General features: G+C 29.8%; 1 protein-coding gene across 1 annotated transcript; it reads left to right on the top strand.

The window, feature by feature from the left end:
• Positions 1–9,926: 9,926 nt before the first annotated feature.
• On the top strand, positions 9,927–20,556 carry LOC107891754 (probable LRR receptor-like serine/threonine-protein kinase At1g56140). The gene is made up of 24 exons (XM_016816646.2): positions 9,927–10,230; positions 14,030–14,219; positions 14,320–14,391; positions 14,508–14,579; positions 14,706–14,777; positions 15,290–15,361; positions 15,458–15,529; positions 15,778–15,852; positions 15,969–16,040; positions 16,239–16,313; positions 16,624–16,695; positions 16,782–16,853; positions 16,947–17,012; positions 17,285–17,347; positions 17,436–17,480; positions 17,558–17,619; positions 17,727–18,106; positions 18,190–18,385; positions 18,463–18,624; positions 18,873–18,991; positions 19,082–19,292; positions 19,366–19,597; positions 19,677–19,827; positions 19,927–20,556. The coding sequence occupies exons 1-24, from the start codon at positions 10,107–10,109 to the stop codon at positions 20,317–20,319; spliced, it is 3,120 nt and encodes a 1,039-aa protein (XP_016672135.1). The 5' UTR covers positions 9,927–10,106; the 3' UTR covers positions 20,320–20,556.

The raw sequence follows: 20,556 nt of genomic DNA on the forward strand, positions 1-20,556 counted from the left end.
TTACAATTTTTTTACAAACTAGTTCTCTTATGCATTTTCACCGAAAATTACTTAGTAAAAGTTGTTTCTCTAACCATAAACATGCATAATCTACCATTAACCATCAAAATACACAACTTTCTAACATGGGTCAAAACCTATACCTTCATCATATCTCAAATAAATGGTAGAAATAAATAAATCATGTTACAAGGATTTCAAAAACGTGAAAATCATTAAAAACGGGGCTAGAACGGACTTACAATCGAGCTTGGAAGCTTGAAAAACCCTAGTCATGGTTTCTCCATGCAAATTTTGGCCCCTAGCTTGATATGGACAAAAATTTACTTTTAATTTTGTTTTTAATTCATTTTAATTACTAAATGACTAAAATGCCCTTAATGAAAAAACTTTGGAAACATGCCTAACCATGTCCATTTTTGTCCACCAACTTAACCAATGGTCTAATTACCATATAAGGATATCCAATTTAAAATTTCATAACAATTGGACACTTCTAACATGTAGAACTCAATTTTTACACTTTTTACAATTCAGTCCTTTTTACTAAATTGAGTGCTCAAACGTCAAAATTTTTGAATGAAATTTTCAAGAAATTATTCCGTGAAATTTTAGACCATAAAAATATAATAATAATAAATTTTTTCCTAGTCGGATTTGTGGTCCCGAAACCACTGTTCTGACTAGGCCCAAAATCGGGTTGTTACAGCATCCCTCCTTAATTGGGAATTAAGGAGATGAGCATTATTTCAAGGGAGGTGTATCACATGTTTGGGGATGAATCATCCACATTCATACATGTTATTAACTCAATTTACATTTCCCAAGCTCATCCATTTATGACCGATTTTGCTAAAAGCTATGAATGATGTTTTTTGGTAACCCCACAGCTCTACTATAAATAGGAGGCTTTGGGAAGGCTTTTGGTAGAGAGCGAGAAGCATCAAAACTCAATCACAAGTGAGTACACCAAAAGAAAAAAGAGAGAGAGAGCCACCCATTGTGTGAGAATTGTAAACCATCCTAATTGGATGAGATATTAAATGTAATCCTACTCATATAATAGTAGAAGGCAAGTTTGCACTAGACTAAAGTCCCGCGGTTTTTCCCATTCGGGTTTTCCACGTTAATAAAATGTTTGGTGTTCTTGTTCTCTTTAATTTTCACCTATTATTTGCCCATTTCAATTAAACAAAGAGGGAAAGAAGTATTCTCTAACATTCTCGGTTCTTCCCAAGCATTCTTAAAATTTGTAAAACAATTTATAAACATGTGTATAACTATCATGTGTATAACTTGGATAGAACATATAAAGAAAAAGAAATAACTCTTAAATTTTAAGATGTCATATCCATGCAATAGTACAAATGTTTAAAGGGATAATACAATTTTTAGCCCTTAAACTTGGCAACCAAGTCCACTTTAGTACATGTACTTTTTTTGTTCACTTGGTACCTAAACTTGGCAACCATATTCATTTTGGTTCCTGAGCTTGAATTTCATCCAAATTTGATAACGTGATTAGTGCTCTTGGAACAAAACTGGATTGGTTGGTAGGACTGGTTGGATAAGAATCAACTGATATATTGGTTTGAACAAAGGGGTTGAATCAATTGAATCGAAACTGTTCGAAATTGGTAAAAATCAAAAATTGAGACAAAAATCAATAGTTGAACATATTGAACAGGTTTAATATTTTTAGATTTTTTTGTGTATAATTAATTATTATTGGTCTAGGAATTGAACCGATCAAATAGATTGAATCAGGAACCAGTGGTCTGATTGGTTCAACTATTGGTCCGGTACTCGAGTTATTAAAATACTATATGCGACACTCTAAGATTATACCACGTCATCACTTGAAAATTTATATATATATTTTTTAATTTTCAAGTGATGATGTGGCACAATCTCAAAGCGCCACATCATGAAACACTTATAATAATTTTCAAGTTCAAGGACCAAAATGAATCTAATTACTAAACTCAAGTACCAGATTGAATAAAAAATTCAAGTACCTGAGTGAATTTAACTCACAAGGAGCCAAAAACTTATTATCCATATTTAAAATTTAACCCTTCTTTTTGTATTTTAAATATCCTGATTCAAGCTTATATTTAATGTCCAAACATACAGCTAACCCAACGAAAGGACGAAATTGACTGAGTTTTGGGGGACTTAAATTAAAATATTTTAAAGTATTTAAAACTTAAAATCTCGTGCAAGTAATCCTGAAATTCTATAAAATAAATTAATTGAATTAAATTTAGAATTTACCTCGGCATCGTTTATATATGGTTGCAAACTAGATTGGACAAACGCTAGGCACGCAACTGGTGGCAATAATCAACACAAAAAAAAAAAAAAGAAAATCAGAGTGATTAGAACATAATTGAATAGCTCTATCACAGTAATTAGATTCAGAATTGATCCTCTGAATCAACCATTCAAAACTAGTGAAAGAAATATGAAATATAGACCAAATAATCTATTGTTGAATATGTTTATAATTTTTTATTTTTAATTAATTATTATTGGATCAGTGATCAAATCGTTTAAATCGAAAATTTGATCGGTGAATAGTTTCATAAAATTAATATATTAATTCGCATTTTAATTTAGGAACTTTTCCTAAGTTAATAGTTAATTGTTTTCTATTGGAGTTGATTGAGTCTTAACTCAATTGGCATCGACATTGTTGTCAGTCCAGGAGGGTGTGGGTTCGAATGTGTTGAAGCGCATTATCCTCCTATTTAAAGGTTGGAGAAGGGCTATGGATAGTTCTAGATATTGTATAGAAAAGAACAGATATGTTAAGAATCTATAATTAAATTAATGTTCAAAAAATTTATTTTTTATTGGGATCAAAAAACTGTTAGTCACTTAATAGTCGGAAATCGTAGTTACCTAAAGTTGATGTAGTTAATTGTGAATGATGTATAAATAAACTATATAAATTATAAAAACTAAAATATATAAATTTAAATAAGATCAGAAAATTTTAATTAAAATTTTAGAAAATTACAATAAATTTGAAAAAATATATATATATATATCTCTAATCAAATTTTAAAAATTCAATATACATAAATTCTAAAAAGAAACTGTAAAACCATATATATATATATATGATTCAAAACATGTCAAAGTGAAAAACTTTAATTAAAATTTTATGAAATATCGAAAAATTCAAAAAATATATAATTTTTAAAATTATATTATAAATTCAAAAATATATCTAAAAGTTAAGGGAAAAAAATGATCTGCTTTGATTGATGTTGACAAGCTTGATCGACATTCACTAACGTAGATCAACATTTGAAATTTGGAGTGAGTCAAGGTTGGTCAATGCTAGTGAAAGTCGATCAATGCTTGTGAATTTTTTTAAAATTTTAAAATACTTTACCAATATCTAGTAGTTTTTTTAGAAATTATATATTTGAAATTTTAACTATCCTTTTTATTTTTATGTATATTTCTGAATTTATGGATTTTTTAGAAATTATATTTAAGATTCTTTTAACATTAATCTCATTATAAATTTTTATCATATTTACTCTTTTTAATTTATTCGAACCCACGTTTTCCTGCACTGGCAACAATGCTATAAAATATATTTTACGAATTATAAAAACACAAACATACTATAAAAAAAATATAATGTGTAACACAATTATTAAAAAGAAACTTGCGAGGTGACAAGCTATTAATCTAATTTTATCAAATTGGAGATGCAATTTCAGGGGAATAATAGAGAGAGATAAATTGATTGATTAATTAATTACCATTTGATTTAACAATTTTCTTTTAAAAAAAAAAGAACATTAGTCAAAATCAAGTCAGACTGAGATATAATTCATTATCCCACTTGCAGAAACTTTCATATAAAGCGATAAATAAAATTTTCAGCTACAATCCAGGAAATAACAGCTATATGTTTTCACTTTTATAATAATGTTAAAATAGGTAGAGTCACATGCATGTCTCGATATTAAGAGTGCGTTTCATTTATTTAAAAAATTAATTAATTAATTTTCGTAGATTAAATTAAAGACTAAATTAGTTTTTTTAATTATTTATTTCACTATTAAAAATTGATGTGATTAATAGAATAACCAGATCGTTACATTGACATAAACTTGTTCATAGGTTGGGCTACTCATCCAATCCTAAAGGTCCACTTTTGGGAGGATTTGGACAAAAATATTATACCCGAAAAATGGGCTTGAGCAAAAAAAATTAGGCCCGTTTAAAATATGGGTTGGGCTCGGGCTTGAACATTCAAGGCTTAAGCCTGGCCCGGCCCGGCCCGTTTACAGTTTATAATACTTGATATTATGTTATTTTTATATATTATGTAATTTAGAACACATTAAAAAAATAAACATATACTAAATATATAATATTACTTTAATGTAAATGTTAAAATAAAGTTAAGATGACTATATAAAAAAATTTCAATAAATAAAATATATAAAAAATTATGAAATATTAAACTAATATCATATAAATATTTTTTTAAAAATTTAAAAAGTAACATGAGCATGCCTAAAATGAGTTTCGGTTAGTCTTTTGCAAATATGAACGGGTTTGAGTAAAATTTTAGACCCAAATTTTAGGTCAATCGGGCCGGACCAAGTTTGGGCAAATATAAAGTATGTTAATACCCCACCCATGAGCACCTCTACACAGACATGTCATGTATACCTCATATTGACAAATAAAAATCAGTTTTTAACAGTAGAAATGGATAGAATTTTTACAAAATGACTCAATTTGCTATTTGACCTGATGCATAGGGACTAATTTGCCTATTTTTTTAGTAGAGGGGGAAAATGTAATCCAACTCTCAATATAAGAGCCTCCATGATACTTTTATAAATTAAAATATTATACCAATCTTGTATTTAAATGAAATTTGAAATTTAGTCCCTAAATTTAAATTTCACTTTAATCAATTACAAGAATAATAGTAAAGAGTGTAGGTTCAAATGTTTATGAATATTTTAGTTAATCTTGCAAATATTGGTAAAATTTGAATTCGAGTATTGTAATTTAAATCTATATCAGATTCAAAGTGGATGTAGGTATTAACCTTAAATGTGGATATTCAAAGGATTGAAATATGCAACGGATGATTCTATTAATTTGAATTCGGATTTAGATAGTAATACTCGAATTTAATATTGATTCGGATTTAATGTATATTTATAAATTTGAATTTAAAATTTTCAAATAATCCCATTAAACTCGACATTCGTTCATGTCGAGGTGCTATAATCATTTCAAAATCATTATCTTAATTTCAAGTGAGCTTTAAAAATAAAACATTTATATTGAACTCGACAATCATGATTATCCAGATCTTACTTAAAAAAACGTATTTTGATAAATAAATTTCTCTTCTACCCATTTCAATAAATAATAATATATATAACTATAACGTCCTAGTCAAAAGCGTTTTTCTTGCTAGGTGTTAGAGTTTTAAAGCTTTTTGGATAGGTCTTCGATGAAAACATGAGAGAATAGGGTGGAGTATTTATAAGAAATGACAGATATTGACAATCAAGGTTTATTGAACCATTCAGAATATCTTACACCAATCTAAATCGTCATTCCACCCTATCAAAGTGGTGCCACTTGACAATGCGGAAACAAAGATTTGACACCTGCAACCTTCACAATAAAGAATGTTAATGATTGTGTTCTCTAGGTACAACCTCCATATAGAAGGCAATCAATTACAATAAATATAATTATATTCACTTACAAGAATAATTACTTCCATTAAATGCGAATAAAATATCAATATACCTCTAGATCGACTACTCAATCAATTTCCTGTCACATCCAAATAAGGTTCATTGTATAACCAATATAATCTACACAACCCCTAAATCGATTCAACTATTAAATGCAATAGACATTATAAATATTCATCATTTAATGCGTTCTAAAATATTTAGTGTAATTATATTGTTACCTCTACATGAGACGGAACTAGGGTAAGAGGCCTTGCCCCCCTTCCCTTTGGTGAAGTGGAAAATTACTATTAATAATTTCCTTAAATATTATTTATTCAATTTAAACTTTTTAATTATTTAAATAAATGGAAAAACCAATATTTTTGGCCCCTCCTAAAAGTTAATTTCCAATCTAATCTTTTTTTTTTTAATATTTTTTTCACTTCACCCCTTTAAAATTTTAGAATTTTATCTTAATCCTTCAAATAAAATTTTCGACTTCATCCCTGCACCCAAATTTGCAAATGCAAACAACAATTATTTATTTCATCAATTTGATATCGAGTCACTCTACATTGCATCTTGTACATATATGATAGAGTGTCGCCCCAATATAATGTACTAGTCAAATTGAAATTTGACAATAGATAAAGATACATGCCATGCATTTTGTTTGCCAAAAGCATTCAAGCTCTAGTATATTGCTTTATTTACTCCACAATTGTATTACACGAAGGGGTCGGTTCGACAATTTTCTTCAACCATGTGAATTTCACCATATTCCCAACGCATTCATTCTCCTTCTTGTCCAGCAAAGCATTGATAATATATATATTAATGATTCCAAGTTGATGTTATCATCTTCGGTTACCACTTGTTCATTAATTCGAAGGCAGGCATCTTCTAGCATTATAATCGTTTCCTGCATGAAAAAAGAAATGTATGCAGTTTCGACTTTCATCTTTTCAGTACGACGACAAGCAACTCCAATACCATTTCAAACTTGATTACTGTAGATGTTTCTAATAAACTAACCCTCTTAAATGGTATTCGATATGCCCATCTGACTTCAGAAAACTTAAATTATGTTAGATAAAAGTAATTCGATCTCTTTTCTATTCAAAAAATATATATAAAAAAAACATTAATATTCAATTTTGTAAAATCTAAAAAATGTTACTTTCATAATAATAAATTTTAATTGTAACAAAATCTAATAAAATTAAAATTAAACACTCTTGGATATTGAGATAGTCGTAAAACAAAAAAATTTTAAACTATTTGAAAAAAAAAGTTTCTTAAATAGAAAATTGGTTTAGTTTTCTAAAATTAATTTTTAAAATAAATAATTAAAATTTTATTAAATTGGTCTCAGTTTTTTTTTATTTTTACCGATTTCAAGTAGTTTGCGACTCAATCGTATCACCCTTTTGTTTGAGACAGTATACTGGTTGGTTCTTAGTCCAATCGGTCCGATATGTCAATCCAATCATGTTCTAAGAACACTAGTTACATCATCAAATCTTGATTAAATCCAAATCCAGAGACTAAAATGATCTAGTTGCCAAGTTCAAGTACCAAAGTGAATAAACAAATATAAGTATCAAAATGGACTTAGTTGCCAAGTTCAGAAGTCAAAAATTATATAAGCTTAACACACAAATTGGTACCTAAAGTATACAATTTTCCCATCTTGGTATCTATTTTTTTTTATATAGTTACAAGTGGTACCTAAATTACCATTTTTTTTTCTCAAGTTGGTACTTCCATTAATTAAACAATTAGTCAAACCGGTAAATCTATTTTAAAAGAGGCTTAACCCACAAATTGATATTTAAACTATGTCTTTGTTCTCGTTTTGGCACCTAAACTCTTTTTTTTTTTTTTGTCATAAGTGACATCTAAACTATTTTTTCTCAAGTTGGTAACTCTGTTGGTTAAATTATTAAGTCTATTTAAAAAAAAAATTACATGTGATAAAAAAGATAAAAAAGCATTATTTTCTCTTTTATATATATATATTTTTTTTCTTCTTTCTTTTTTATTCATAACTAAACTGATGGTCGAACTAGTCCAGCCATCAGTTCCCGATTTGATCAAATAAATTATTTAAAAAATTCATAAAAATAAAATATTTAAAAAACAGAGAAAATCGATTCAATTAATTTTTTTTAGCTTGGTTCAATCGGTATGTATCAGTCAGTTTAACCCTTATCTTCAGACCAGTACTTCAATTGGTTCCCAGTCTAGTTCTAAAAACATTGATTTTGATTGATGAAATAACTTTTTTGGTCCCAACAAGTAGAGCAAGTAGACAATGAAGTTTGAAAATAGAATTAATCTCCAACATCTCAACCTCATGAGATCAAATTTTGAACATTACTAGTATTGTCAGGTATTATAAAAGAAGAAAGAAAAAAAAGGGAAAAATAAAGAGAGATAAATAATCTAAAAGAAAAAAAAGGAAAATAAATTAATTAAAAAATATAATTTTTCAAGTTTATATGATGTGGCAGTTTATTGTTAGCTGAATTTTTTTTAACAAATATAACATTTTGGTGTAAATTGGGTAACATAAGAATAATTTAGTTGTCACTTGTGACGAAAAAATTTAGGTACCAACTTTGAAGCAAAATTAGTTTAGGTACCACTTGTAATAAAAAAATTTAAGTACCAAGATGGGAAAAATAATATTGTTTAGGTATCAATTTGTAGATAAGTAAAAATTATATTATCCCTTCATTTAATAAAGGCATAATAACTTTTTTGTCCCACCAACTTTGCAAAAAAAAATATTTTAGCCTTTCATTTAATTTTTTTTCTCTTTTAACCTTTAAATTTGTATTTTTTGTCAAATCACCTCAAAATAGATTTAAAAAAAGTTAACATTTTTTAACTTTGTTGACATGGTATACACGTGAACTACCACGTAGATGATATGTCAGTATTTAGTTAATTTTTTAAAATTTTAAAAACATTTAAAATATTTTTTTTACAAATTTTATACTTTTTTTAATAATTTTTAATTTTTAAAAATAATTATTATATATTTTTAAATTTTTAAAAAATTCCAAAGTTAATTAAATGTTAATGTGTCATCCACGTGGTGATCTATGTGTATACCATATCAACAATGTTAAAAAGAAGTTTACTTTTTTATCCGTTTTGAGGTGATTTGATAAAAATATAAATTTAAAGACTCAAAAGATAAAAAATTAAATAAAAAACTAAAATAAATTTGTTTTGTAAAATTAAAAGATAAATAAATCATTATGCTTTTAATAAATAAAAAACTGCGAACCTTCCGGTAAAGGTGGGGACAAAGTAGGCCAAATCGTGCCAAAAAGCAATAAAAAAATACAAATTACTTAATAAATATATAATTTTTAATTTGGGTTTCTTTTCGTTATCTATTGACCAAATCCTTTATATTTTCTATAAATTTAAATTTAAATTTAAATTTTTTATTTTTTTAAAAATTTTATTTATTTAAAAATATAAGTTCTTTTATTAAATTCAAGTTAATTACAATATTATTTTTTAATTATATAGTTATCAAGTGAATTTTTTTAATTTTAAAATATTGCATCAATAAATTTAACAAAAAAAATTTTAACAACGTTAACAATTGAACCTGAATTTCAACTTCTGAAAAAAATACAGAGACAATTCTAAAAATGTATAAAGATTTATAGCATATTTGAATGGGATTATATAATTTTTGCCTTGAATTTGGAAACTAGGTTCACTTTGGTCTTTGAATTCGACAACTAGATCCATTTTAGTCCAAAAACTTGGATTTTATTAAGATTTGATGATGTGACCAGTGTTATTGGAACATAACCACACTAAATGGACCTAGTATTTATCAATATAACAGTCCGAACAAAGGGATTAAACTGGTTAAATTAGAAATTGCTTGAAATTGATAAAAATCAAAAACTAAGACAAGAAATCGTCAATTGAACCTGTTTAATAATTTTTTTTAATTTTAGATTTTTATGAATTTTAATAATTTATTTAATTATTTTTACTCAAATGATTGAACTGATTGAATTAGTTGAATCGAGAATCGATGATTTGATCTATTCAATCATCGATTAAGTTATTAAAACATTGAATATGTTACCCTAAAATTGTATTACATCTTATTTAATTATCAAAATAGACAAAAATGCATATATAATTATCAAAATAAAGCGAAGTTTTGCTTCAAAAATTATATTATCCACATTTTAACTAAGAAAGGCTGCTGTTGTGCGTCCTTAGAGGTAGATATTACTATAAGAGGTGATGAGTGAGAGAGGTCATCCTGTCTGGGAAGCGAGAAAATTACAGTAGAAAAAAGAGGGGGGAAAAGCCATGATTTCGAGGCGGAATCGACCGTCTTCTTCCGCATACTTTCTCTTCCACCTATTCTTCTTCGTTGTTTCCTTTTGTTGCAGCAAATCCAACGCCCAAAACGCCACCACTGATCCCGCCGAAGGTACACTCTCTTCAATTCTCTCTTCGATTTTTACATTTCTGTCTTTTCAATTTCCAAAAAAGCGACGCAGTTTCAAGCCTTTTTCAGCTAAGAAAACCGGTCGAACGTGTGAAAACAAATGAAAATCGTTCTTTCCTATACTTCCGAAACTTCATAAATGTCGAATATGTTATCGATCGGATTTTTCTTCTTCTTCATTTTTTTTTTCAAAATGTTTGTGCGTGAATATTAATATGATATTTTAATTTGTTAATTAAAACCACTAGCTTTTCTTCTTCTTTTTTTGTTTGTAAGTTAAATTCACGATTCCATCCTTCAATTGGTTCTTCTTCTTTTTATTTATTTATTTATATTAGTTTAACTTTTTTGTCACACTGATACATGACTTATCATTTTCATTAAACTCCTAAAAGTTTTTAAAATTTTTATTAGGTCCCCAATAAATGAGACACTTTACAATAATTTATGTACATTTTATATGTAATGCAAATTACTACCTAATGTAAAATTAATATCTTGTGTGACACAACAACTTCAATTAAATCCCAAACAACTTTATCCTACTAATTATTAAAGAAAATACTATTTGGTTCAATTTGTTGATTGAATAACTTGTGGAGTAGTAAAAGATTTATTTTCAAATCTTTAATAATTAATTTTATTTTTTTACTTCTTTTTTTTAAAAATTGATTATTATATTTTTGAGCTAAATTTGACCATTAATCTTTCAAAAATAGTTAAATCGTTTTTTTTATGGAAATGTTAATTAAAGTATTAATTTTTTAAAGATGTCGGCATAGAAACTCGCATGGCAGTCCATGTATGATTCATGTTAACGTGACGCTATTTGTTTTATATATCACGTCAACAAATAATTATAAAATTATAAAAATATTTAAATAAAATAAAATAATTTTAAAAAATATATAAAAGTTTATAAAAATTAGCATGGAGTACATGTGGATTGTCATACGGGTTGAAATGTTTAAAAATGTAATATTTTAGTTTATATTTCTGTTTAGATAACAACAATCCGACTCTTTTTAAAAGGTTGAAGGTTAATGGATTAACAAGTATTCTATAAGGATATATTAAAATATTAAAAAAAGACATAAAATAATTTTTTTTAAAACTACTTGTGGAATAAAAAAAATACACTACTAATGTACCAAATATCAATCCTTAAAGCATTAAATATTGTCAAAAACACTCTAACTCGGACTAAAACTCACACATGAAATTAGTATATAGCGGGGCTTTGAAAAATAAATAAAATTTAAAATTAAACATTTTATTTTTATTTTTATTTATAAAAAGTAATTAAACATTAAACAGAAAAATAAAAATCGACTTTAATAATTATAAATTTTTAATTTACAAAATTCAATTAATACCCCAGCGAAAAATATACTAGGATTCCGATGGATGTGTAGTTTTCACAATCATGCAGTATACTTCCTTTTGAATACCTATTTAAAAAAGAATAAGGGGAGAAAACAATGGAATGGTACCGACTCTATTTATTTTTAAGTGGTATAGTACAAAATCATTGTCATTTTACTTGTATTGATTGGACCACATATGTCATGTGGTGCAAAATTTTTGATATATAATACATGATAAAAGTATTATGAATATCTCTGTATTAAAATTTAGATTGAATTTTATTCTTTTTATTTAAAAGGTGAATAATTTAATCTTTATATGTTAGATTAAAAAGTAAATTAGTCATTTTTGTTTAAAATTTCATCTATTGTTAAAAACTAGCGTAATTGACAAAATAACCAAACAATTACAATTGACATGCCACGTAGACCTCATTCTTACATACAGTGACTAGTTTTTGATAGTAGAAATTGATAAAATTTTTAATAAAAAGGCTCGTTTGTTCGTTAATCTAATGTATAGGGGTTAATTTACCCATTGTTTGAGTGGTGAGGACAATGACTTATTATATCAATTATAAATTGAATTATTGAATATAAACAAATTAAAAATGTCTTATCATGAAAATATAGCAAACAAAATATCATTAAAAATTATATAAAAGTTAATGTATATGGAGGTACACTTGGCAATTTATATCTACTTAGTACTTAAAAGAAAATTGGACCTAACCGTAAGTTAAATTAAAAAACTGTAAATATTTTTTATCACGTATCAAAATGTGACCAAGTTACCATTTTTCCCTCCAAATGCTATTGTGTCATGTAAACATATTAAAAATTTAAACATATGATATAAAATTTAGTTAATTTCTGGAGTTAAGTCTGCATCTATTACATCATCATTTCTTAATTCATATGCTGTGACATCCTTTTTCTGATAGTGGGTAAGCGCTGCTCAATTTTGAATGCTTTCCATTGATTTATTTTTTAGAATTTATAATATTATCCCTCGGGTACACCTTTTTTTCATAATTTATCATTGGTCGTTTTGCAATAATTATCTCACTTTTGTCTCTTTGTCGAACATTTTATGATAAGTTATAGGTCTGATAGGATATAAAATTATTAAGCATTGGGTTATTCTTTGGATATGATTTTCTAATAAGACTTGGATAAGAAAATTTAATAATGTTTAGGTCTTCTAATTTATATGTATAAAGATAAGATTGTAATTTTAGAAATGTCACCTTCATATGAACTATGACTTGATTTGGTCATTGATGTCAACAAAAATATACTTGTTTGAAAATCCTCTAATTTTGTTAATAAAAAAAGGTTACCAATAAGTTGAACTAATATAATCTTTTCAAATTTTTCTTGAATTATATTTTAATTTTTTTTGTCAAAAATAACATTTAAACTATCAATATTATCTTATTTTACCCAAGATAAGGTACATCGTCTAATAAGCTTTACAGTAAATTAGATCAAAATTGATAATTTAGAGAAGGACCAATTTGAGAGCTGAAATATAATTCAGGAAATAAAAAACTGCGGTAATTAAGATTAGTTTTGATCTATTAAATTACATGTTTAACTATGGTTTACTCATATTAGATGGACTAATTTGTGTGTTAGCTAGATTAGATAGAATATGTTTTAATAGGGGTATATATATATATATTTTAGAAACTTATTGGAATATTTGATGTATAGGATGTAAGTGTGGTGTAAACAATCTATTTACTCTATATTTGAATAATTAATAATAAAGGAAAGAAAACAAAAAGAAGGAAGTGAAAGAAAGTTAAAGGTTTTTAGAATGATACCGGTGGTTGAATTAGTTAGGTTATCAATTTATTGGTCTGGTCGGTTCAATTAATTTTGATTAAATAAATTATTAAAATTTTAAAAAATAAAAATATTAAAAATTTAGTTCAATTGGTTTATACTGGTTTCCTAGTCAAGAGGTTCAATACCCTTCTCCAGACTAATACTTGGGTCGATTCCCGATTCGATTGATCCGGTCCAGTTAAACAACTTCAGAAAGTTAAAAAAATATTTATTTCTTGTTTGGATAACTAAAATAAAAAGAAAAAATTTTAACATATTTTGTTTGATTAAAACGTGGAAAGAAAAGTAAACAATTTGTTTAAATAATCTTCCAATTATAATCTTACTTAAATAACACAGAATATTTAAATTAAATTTGTCTAAATCTCATTATTTGTTGATTGTTATAGATCTTATATACATCCTCAAAATAACATTTCTTATTTTGTAAAGTGAGGGAGTTTTTAGTATTTTTCAATTGAACTAATATTCGATGAACTTATGGCACTAACTCAATTAAGCACGTTATATAGAGTATATATACATATACTTACATCAGATTAACAATGTGAAAACAGCGAGGGCATTGAACTGGATATTTCAACAATGGGGTACACAAGCAGTTGATTCATGGAATATCAGTGGAGAGCTATGTAGTGGGTCTGCACTGAGTCAAAGTGACTCGGTGTTTGAAGACCCTACAAATAACCCAGCTATCAGATGTGATTGCTCTTTCAACACCAACACTCTTTGCCACATTACTCGATTGTATATAATCTCACTGTTAATCATTTTCGGATTTTATTTTCTTTAAAAATATTCGTATTCAATACATATTCTCAAATACATTTTTATGGACTTATCTCAGGAGAGTATATGCTTTAGATAGAACAGGAGTTATACCAGAGGAACTTTTGGGTTTGCCATTTCTTACCTTTTTGTAAGAGTCTTCTTTTCTCTCTCTTTTTTCCTCACATTTGTAATAAATTCAGTTCAGATCAGATGGATTATATATGATATTAGGTTGGTTTTAAATTTCATTATTTGGTTATGCAGGAAGATCGATCAAAACTTCTTCACTGGTTCATTGCCAGCATTTATCGGAAATATGTCAAGATTAGAGTCACTGTGAGTATTGAAAGATTACCCAACATAAGTTATTATCTCGAATGTGAATGAATGAAGAGTTCCAACAACATAAAAATACTACATTATTACTTTTTTTTATTTGTTTATTTATCTTATTTTGCCTAGGTCAATTGCTCATAATGATTTCACTGGACCTATTCCAAAGGAGCTTGGAAATCTTAGGCAGCTAAAATTGCTGTAAGGCCCCTTTTTCTCCCATATAATATATTTAATTTTTGGAATAAAGTAATATTTAATCTGTTTTTTAAATTTAATTTTGGAATTTAAATTCTTACCTAAAAGTTTTTGAAAGTTTATATAAATTTTTTAAAAAGTATAAGAACTTAATTTTTTTTTAAAATTCAAATAATGATGTGACATAATCTCAAAGTGTTATATCATCGTACATTAACGAATCCAAGTTAAGGAACCAAATTGAGAAAAGCTGTCAAATTTCAGGACTAAATTGGATAAAAAAATTCAAATCAAATTTAGAATAAAGTTTATAGAATATAGTAAAAAATTAAAAAATAAATATATAAAAGAAATAAGGCAAGTGGTAAATTTATAATTGTGTTTGTGAAATTAAAAAAAAAAAGTGCACTATCAACGAAATCCTCTCATACCGTTAGTAGGATTTTTTAGTATATGAAAAGAATACTTGTCTCACCTTTTATATAATTATAAATTTGTTGATTTTTGTGATGTAGGTCTTTTGGCGTGAATAGTTTCTCCGGAACACTGCCTCCAGAACTTGGTAACTTAGTCAACCTTGAACAACTGTAAGTTCCAAATTTCTTCAGTTATTAACAAGGATCCACATGATTTTTTTTACCCTACGAAATTATAACAACATTGTTTGATACGAATTTCGACAGTTACATTAACAGTTGTGGTTTGGGTGGTGAGGTTCCCTCCACATTTGCCAACTTTGGAAATCTGCAAGTTCTGTAAGAAAAATACCCAACCATTACGACCTATGCGTGTGTGTGTGTTTAAATGTATATGGACATTTCCATGTCCTCAATTATGAAGCATGGAAACTTCTGTCTCGAGAGTGTTCATGTGTCGGGCACGAATACAATTCCGGCAAACATGTCCATACCATGCCGTAGCTTTATTACGTGTTCGTGTTCGTGTTCATTTCCGTGCTCCAAAATGTCTTGCAACTGCCTTATGTCCTATTAACTGATTTCAGGTGGGCATCTGACAATGCTTTCACAGGCAAAATACCTGATTTTGTTGGCAATAACTGGACTCAGCTTACATCATTGTAAGTAATTTAAAACAACTTCTTGACTTTTATAAGATTCGAGGATCAAATTTTAACAAATTAAAGTAAAGAAACTAAGTAGACCCTCTCTAATATGAAGAACGGTATCATTACAGGAGATTTGAAGGGAACTCTTTTGAAGGACCCATACCTTCCAGTTTCGCAAACTTGAACTCATTGACATCTTTGTGAGTACATATCAAAACGACTCTCTCGAATTTTTTCCACGTATTCATCGTAAAACTCTAATCTCACATTGAAAATCTCGAAGATCCGTTGTTATTAGTCTCACTATTTCTCGAAGTTTCCGAATGTGGATTGGGGGTGTCACAATCATATATATAATATACACATGTGTTTGATGCTTTAATATAAATATCATGTAGGCGAATTGGTGATATTTACAATGGGAGCTCTTCTTCTCTTGATTTCACAAGAAATTTAAACAACTTGACTGACTTGTAAGTTAAAAGCATCATCTTGTACTCATCTTTTTCCCCTCATTTAATGGACTAATCAATGATGTTTGATTGAATTCGACCGGTTGAACCGAAAATTGATTGGGGTATCGATCTGGAGAATAGATTTGAATTGATTAGCCAAAGAATCGGTACAGACCAGTTGAAATGTTTTTTAATCAAGTCGGTTGGACTGACAAACCGGTGACTTGATTGGTTCGACTATTAGTCCAGTTCTAAAAACTTTGGGACTAATTACAGACTAATTAAATTCTTTTTTTGTTGTTGTTGTTTATGTTTTTATTTCATGTAGAGTTCTAAGAAATGTGCTACTCACTGGTACTTTGCCATCTTATATCACAGAATTACAATCTTTGCAAAAGCTGTAAGTTACGTTGTAAGGAACTTTGAAAAAATTGTACCTATAGTTTGAGAATTTTGCTTATGTGTTTAGTTTCTTCTGTCTTCCAGAGACTTGAGTTTCAACAATTTAACAGGCCAAATTCCAAGTGCTTTGTTCAATATGGATTCTCTTACATACTTGTAAGTTGCAAAATTTATTGTATTATGGACTCTTTATTTTTCTTGAAGTCCTTACGTCTGATTCATACATACACGGACTCTTGAAATGGCCAGGTTTCTTGGAAATAATAGCCTGTCAGGTCCAATTCCGAGCCGAAAGAGTGAAACTCTTCAGACTATGTAAGTCATCCTTTTACACACTAAATTTATTCATTCCATCAGAATTCATGTTTAATATGTATTCAGATACTGAAACGAAGATATGACCCTTCAAATATATGAAAAAAAACCTTAAAATTTGAATATACTCATGCTGGACGCATGTAATGATATGACCCGTTTTAAAAAATTGAACATATGCATTTATTAGACCGTATGCTCGAATTCAAGTAACTTAGGGTAATATTTGCATAGTCCCTACTCACTTTCAGCTATTTGACTTCTCTATGCAGTGATTTATCATACAATATGTTATCTGGAAATTTGCCTTCATGGATAAACTCAGATTTGAACCTGTATGTATCTTAAAGCATGGTACTTCCTTTATGCATATAATCTGTTCACTACATTGTCTAAGAGATTGTTTCACGGCTATTTATGCAGGAATTTCGTGGCCAACAACTTCGAATTGAACAGCTCAAGCTCAAGGTAAGTATGTTTCGATGAATAAAACTGTGAAACTTTCCATCAAAACCATGCAATGGATTTGTTTTGAAATTCTGCAGGCTTTTGCCTGGATTAGAATGCCTTCAAAGAAGCTTTGCCTGCAATCGGAACTCTCCTCGATGTAAACTGTTGCGAAAAACTCGGAAACAAGCATATGTTACTGAGGTTTTAATTATGTGTATAGATTGGTTCCCCTGCTTACATGTTTTTTCATGTTGGCACTGACAGATGCAAACTTCTCGATCAAGTGCGGCGGTCCGCAGATGATGTCAAATGGGATAGTTTTCGAGGCCGAGAACCAAACTCTCGGTGAGGCAGGGTTTAATGTGACGAGTGCTCAGAATTGGGCAGTTAGCAATGTTGGTTTGTTCGCGGACCGGCAAAATCAACTGTATGTGCAGAACACGTTAGCACAAGTAACACGTACAAGCACGCCGGAGCTATATCAGACTTCGAGGCTATCCCCTGGATCACTTAGATATTATGGCCTAGGCCTCGAGAATGGATTGTATACAGTAAACTTGTTCTTTGCTGAAACAGCTTTCTCAGACCGAAGCACACGGTCATGGAGGAGTCTGGGAAGGCGTATTTTTGATGTTTATATTCAGGTAATATCTCAGTTTTAGATAATCTAATTGATGTCCTCTGTTTGGAGTGTTTCTATGTCAGCAATTTATCGATGCTTCGTTAGGGAACCCGGCAATTAAGGGATTTTGAAATATCGAAGGAAGCAGGCGGTGTTGAGAGAGCAGTAGTTAAGAATTTCACTGCTAATGTAACGGATAATCATCTTGAAATCCACCTGTTTTGGGCCGGTAAAGGGACGTGCTGTACACCGGAACAAGGCTATTATGGTCCTTCGATTTCAGCCATTAATGTTGTTCCAAGTAAGACACCTTAAACGCTTATGAATCTATATGTAATATAAATTTCATGTGCTTATTCTATGCTTTTCACTGTTCAGATTTTGTACCAACCGTCAGCGGGATACCACCAGGCACACATAAAGGGAAGAACCAGACAGGATTGATTGTCGGTATTACAGTTCCCATAGTTTTCGTGGCGTTGATACTCGTATTTGTGATTATTTACATTAAGAGAAGGAAAAAAGACGACGATGAAGAAGGTAAGATCATCAATGTATCATAGAACATATATGCATCTTGATATAGAACAATGAATCATCCCATTCAATAGTTCTTGACAAAATTCAGGAAAGACTCGGTTTTCACTTCTCAACTAGGCCGGTTGCACCGGATATTATATAGGGAATGCAGCTGTTCTAACTTCAAATCTCCGACCGATATCGTTTCTCCTATGGTAACTAGAAATGTTGCATTTCTAGCCTACTAAGTGCCTTACTTGAACCTGCAGTGTTTATTGGTATCAGCCCTAGACCGAACACATTTAGTTACGCTGAGTTGAAAAACGCCACGGAAGACTTCAGTCCTTCAAAGAAATTAGGGGAAGGCGGGTTTGGACTTGTATACAAGGTAAACTATTTTAGCTTATAACTATAGTTACAGCTCGACATGTAACAGCAAAAATTACCAGTGATTTACGACAATGTTATTATGTTTTAGGGTACACTTTCGGATGGGAGAGTTGTAGCAGTGAAGCAACTTTCGGTAGCATCACACCAAGGGAAGGATCAATTCGTTTCAGAGATAGCAACGATCTCGGCGGTTCAACATCGTAATCTTGTTCAACTATATGGTTGCTGCATCGAAGGAAATAGGCATCTCCTTGTTTACGAGTACCTCGAAAACAAAAGCCTCGATCAGACACTCTTCGGTATGAGAACATTCAAAATAATCCTTTCATGCAAGACACAATGGCTATGAGACTTATTGAACTGTAAATGCAGGACATAGCGGCTTGCATCTCGATTGGCCGACCCGGTTCAACATCTGCTTGTCAGTCGCGAGAGGCCTAGCGTATCTTCATGAGGAGTCTAGGCAAAGGATTGTCCATAGAGATGTCAAAGCAAGCAATATTCTGCTCGATGCAGAGATGTGCCCGAAAATATCGGATTTCGGATTGGCAAAGCTGTATGATGACAAGAAAATGCACATCAGCACGCGCGTTGCAGGCACCATGTAAAGCCCTTTCAGACTTTTTTTGACCTTTTCATTCAACATTGCTTCCTTAATGACATGTAATTTAATCACCTTGTAGTGGCTACCTAGCACCGGAGTATGCAATGCGAGGGCATCTCACTGAGAAAGCTGATGTTTTCGGCTTCGGTGTCGTTGCATTGGAGATTCTGTGTGGAAGACCAAACACGGACACTACCTTAGAAATCGACAGAATTTATCTTCTTGAATGGGTAATGAAAATGGAACCTTTTAACCCCTTGTAGTTATGATTAGACCTATTCATGTATAGGCCGCATCGAATGATTATTTATTACGACCAATGTCTCCAGGCATGGAACCTGTATGAAAATGATCAAAGCTTGAACCTGGTCGATCCGACTTTAGCCGAATTCAACAAAACCGAAGCTTTCCGAGTGCTCGGGGTGGCACTGTTATGCACTCAGGCTTCACCGTCAATGCGGCCACTGATGTCCCGAGTCGTCGCAATGCTTGCCGGTGACATCGAAGTGAGCACCGTTACATCGAAGCCAAGTTATTTGACTGACTATGATTTTAAGGATATAACAGGCACTTTCATGAGTGAAGAAACACAAACATCCATGGCATCCAGCAGCAACGAGAACACAATGAAGAGTAACAACAACGCCGCTACGGTGACAGATCCGAGTCCCTCCCCCGTAAATGTTTCTGGGTTTAGTGACATCCTCGGAGAAGGGAGGTGAAGAGTCCTTGGAATCAGATGTAAATATCGGATACGGGGTATGCTCATTTTTTTTCCTTAAAATTTCAATATATTGTTGAAGCTATTTTTAAAAACGGATACTTTCAAAGAAAAACAAATAAAGAGTTGGGGCAACGTAGGATGTTTCCGGATTTATTATTTCACTAAAGTATCCGTCTACAACCTGTTGTAACATTATCCTCCAAATATATGAAAAACTAAGGAAAATAAATAAATA

This window comes from Gossypium hirsutum, chromosome D09 (genome assembly GCF_007990345.1).
Source record: "Gossypium hirsutum isolate 1008001.06 chromosome D09, Gossypium_hirsutum_v2.1, whole genome shotgun sequence".
NCBI classification, from domain to species: Eukaryota; Viridiplantae; Streptophyta; class Magnoliopsida; order Malvales; family Malvaceae; genus Gossypium; species Gossypium hirsutum.

What these genes read in the sequence shown, in the direction of transcription:
- LOC107891754 (XM_016816646.2), top strand. Translation starts at nt 10,107, where the DNA reads ATGATTTCGAGGCGGAATCGACCGTCTTCTTCCGCATACTTTCTCTTC. An exon ending in ATGTCAAGATTAGAGTCACT is followed by an intron (nt 14,580 to 14,705) that starts GTGAGTATTGAA and finishes TATTTTGCCTAG; the next exon opens with GTCAATTGCTCATAATGATT. An exon ending in AAAAGACGACGATGAAGAAG is followed by an intron (nt 18,625 to 18,872) that starts GTAAGATCATCA and finishes TTGAACCTGCAG; the next exon opens with TGTTTATTGGTATCAGCCCT.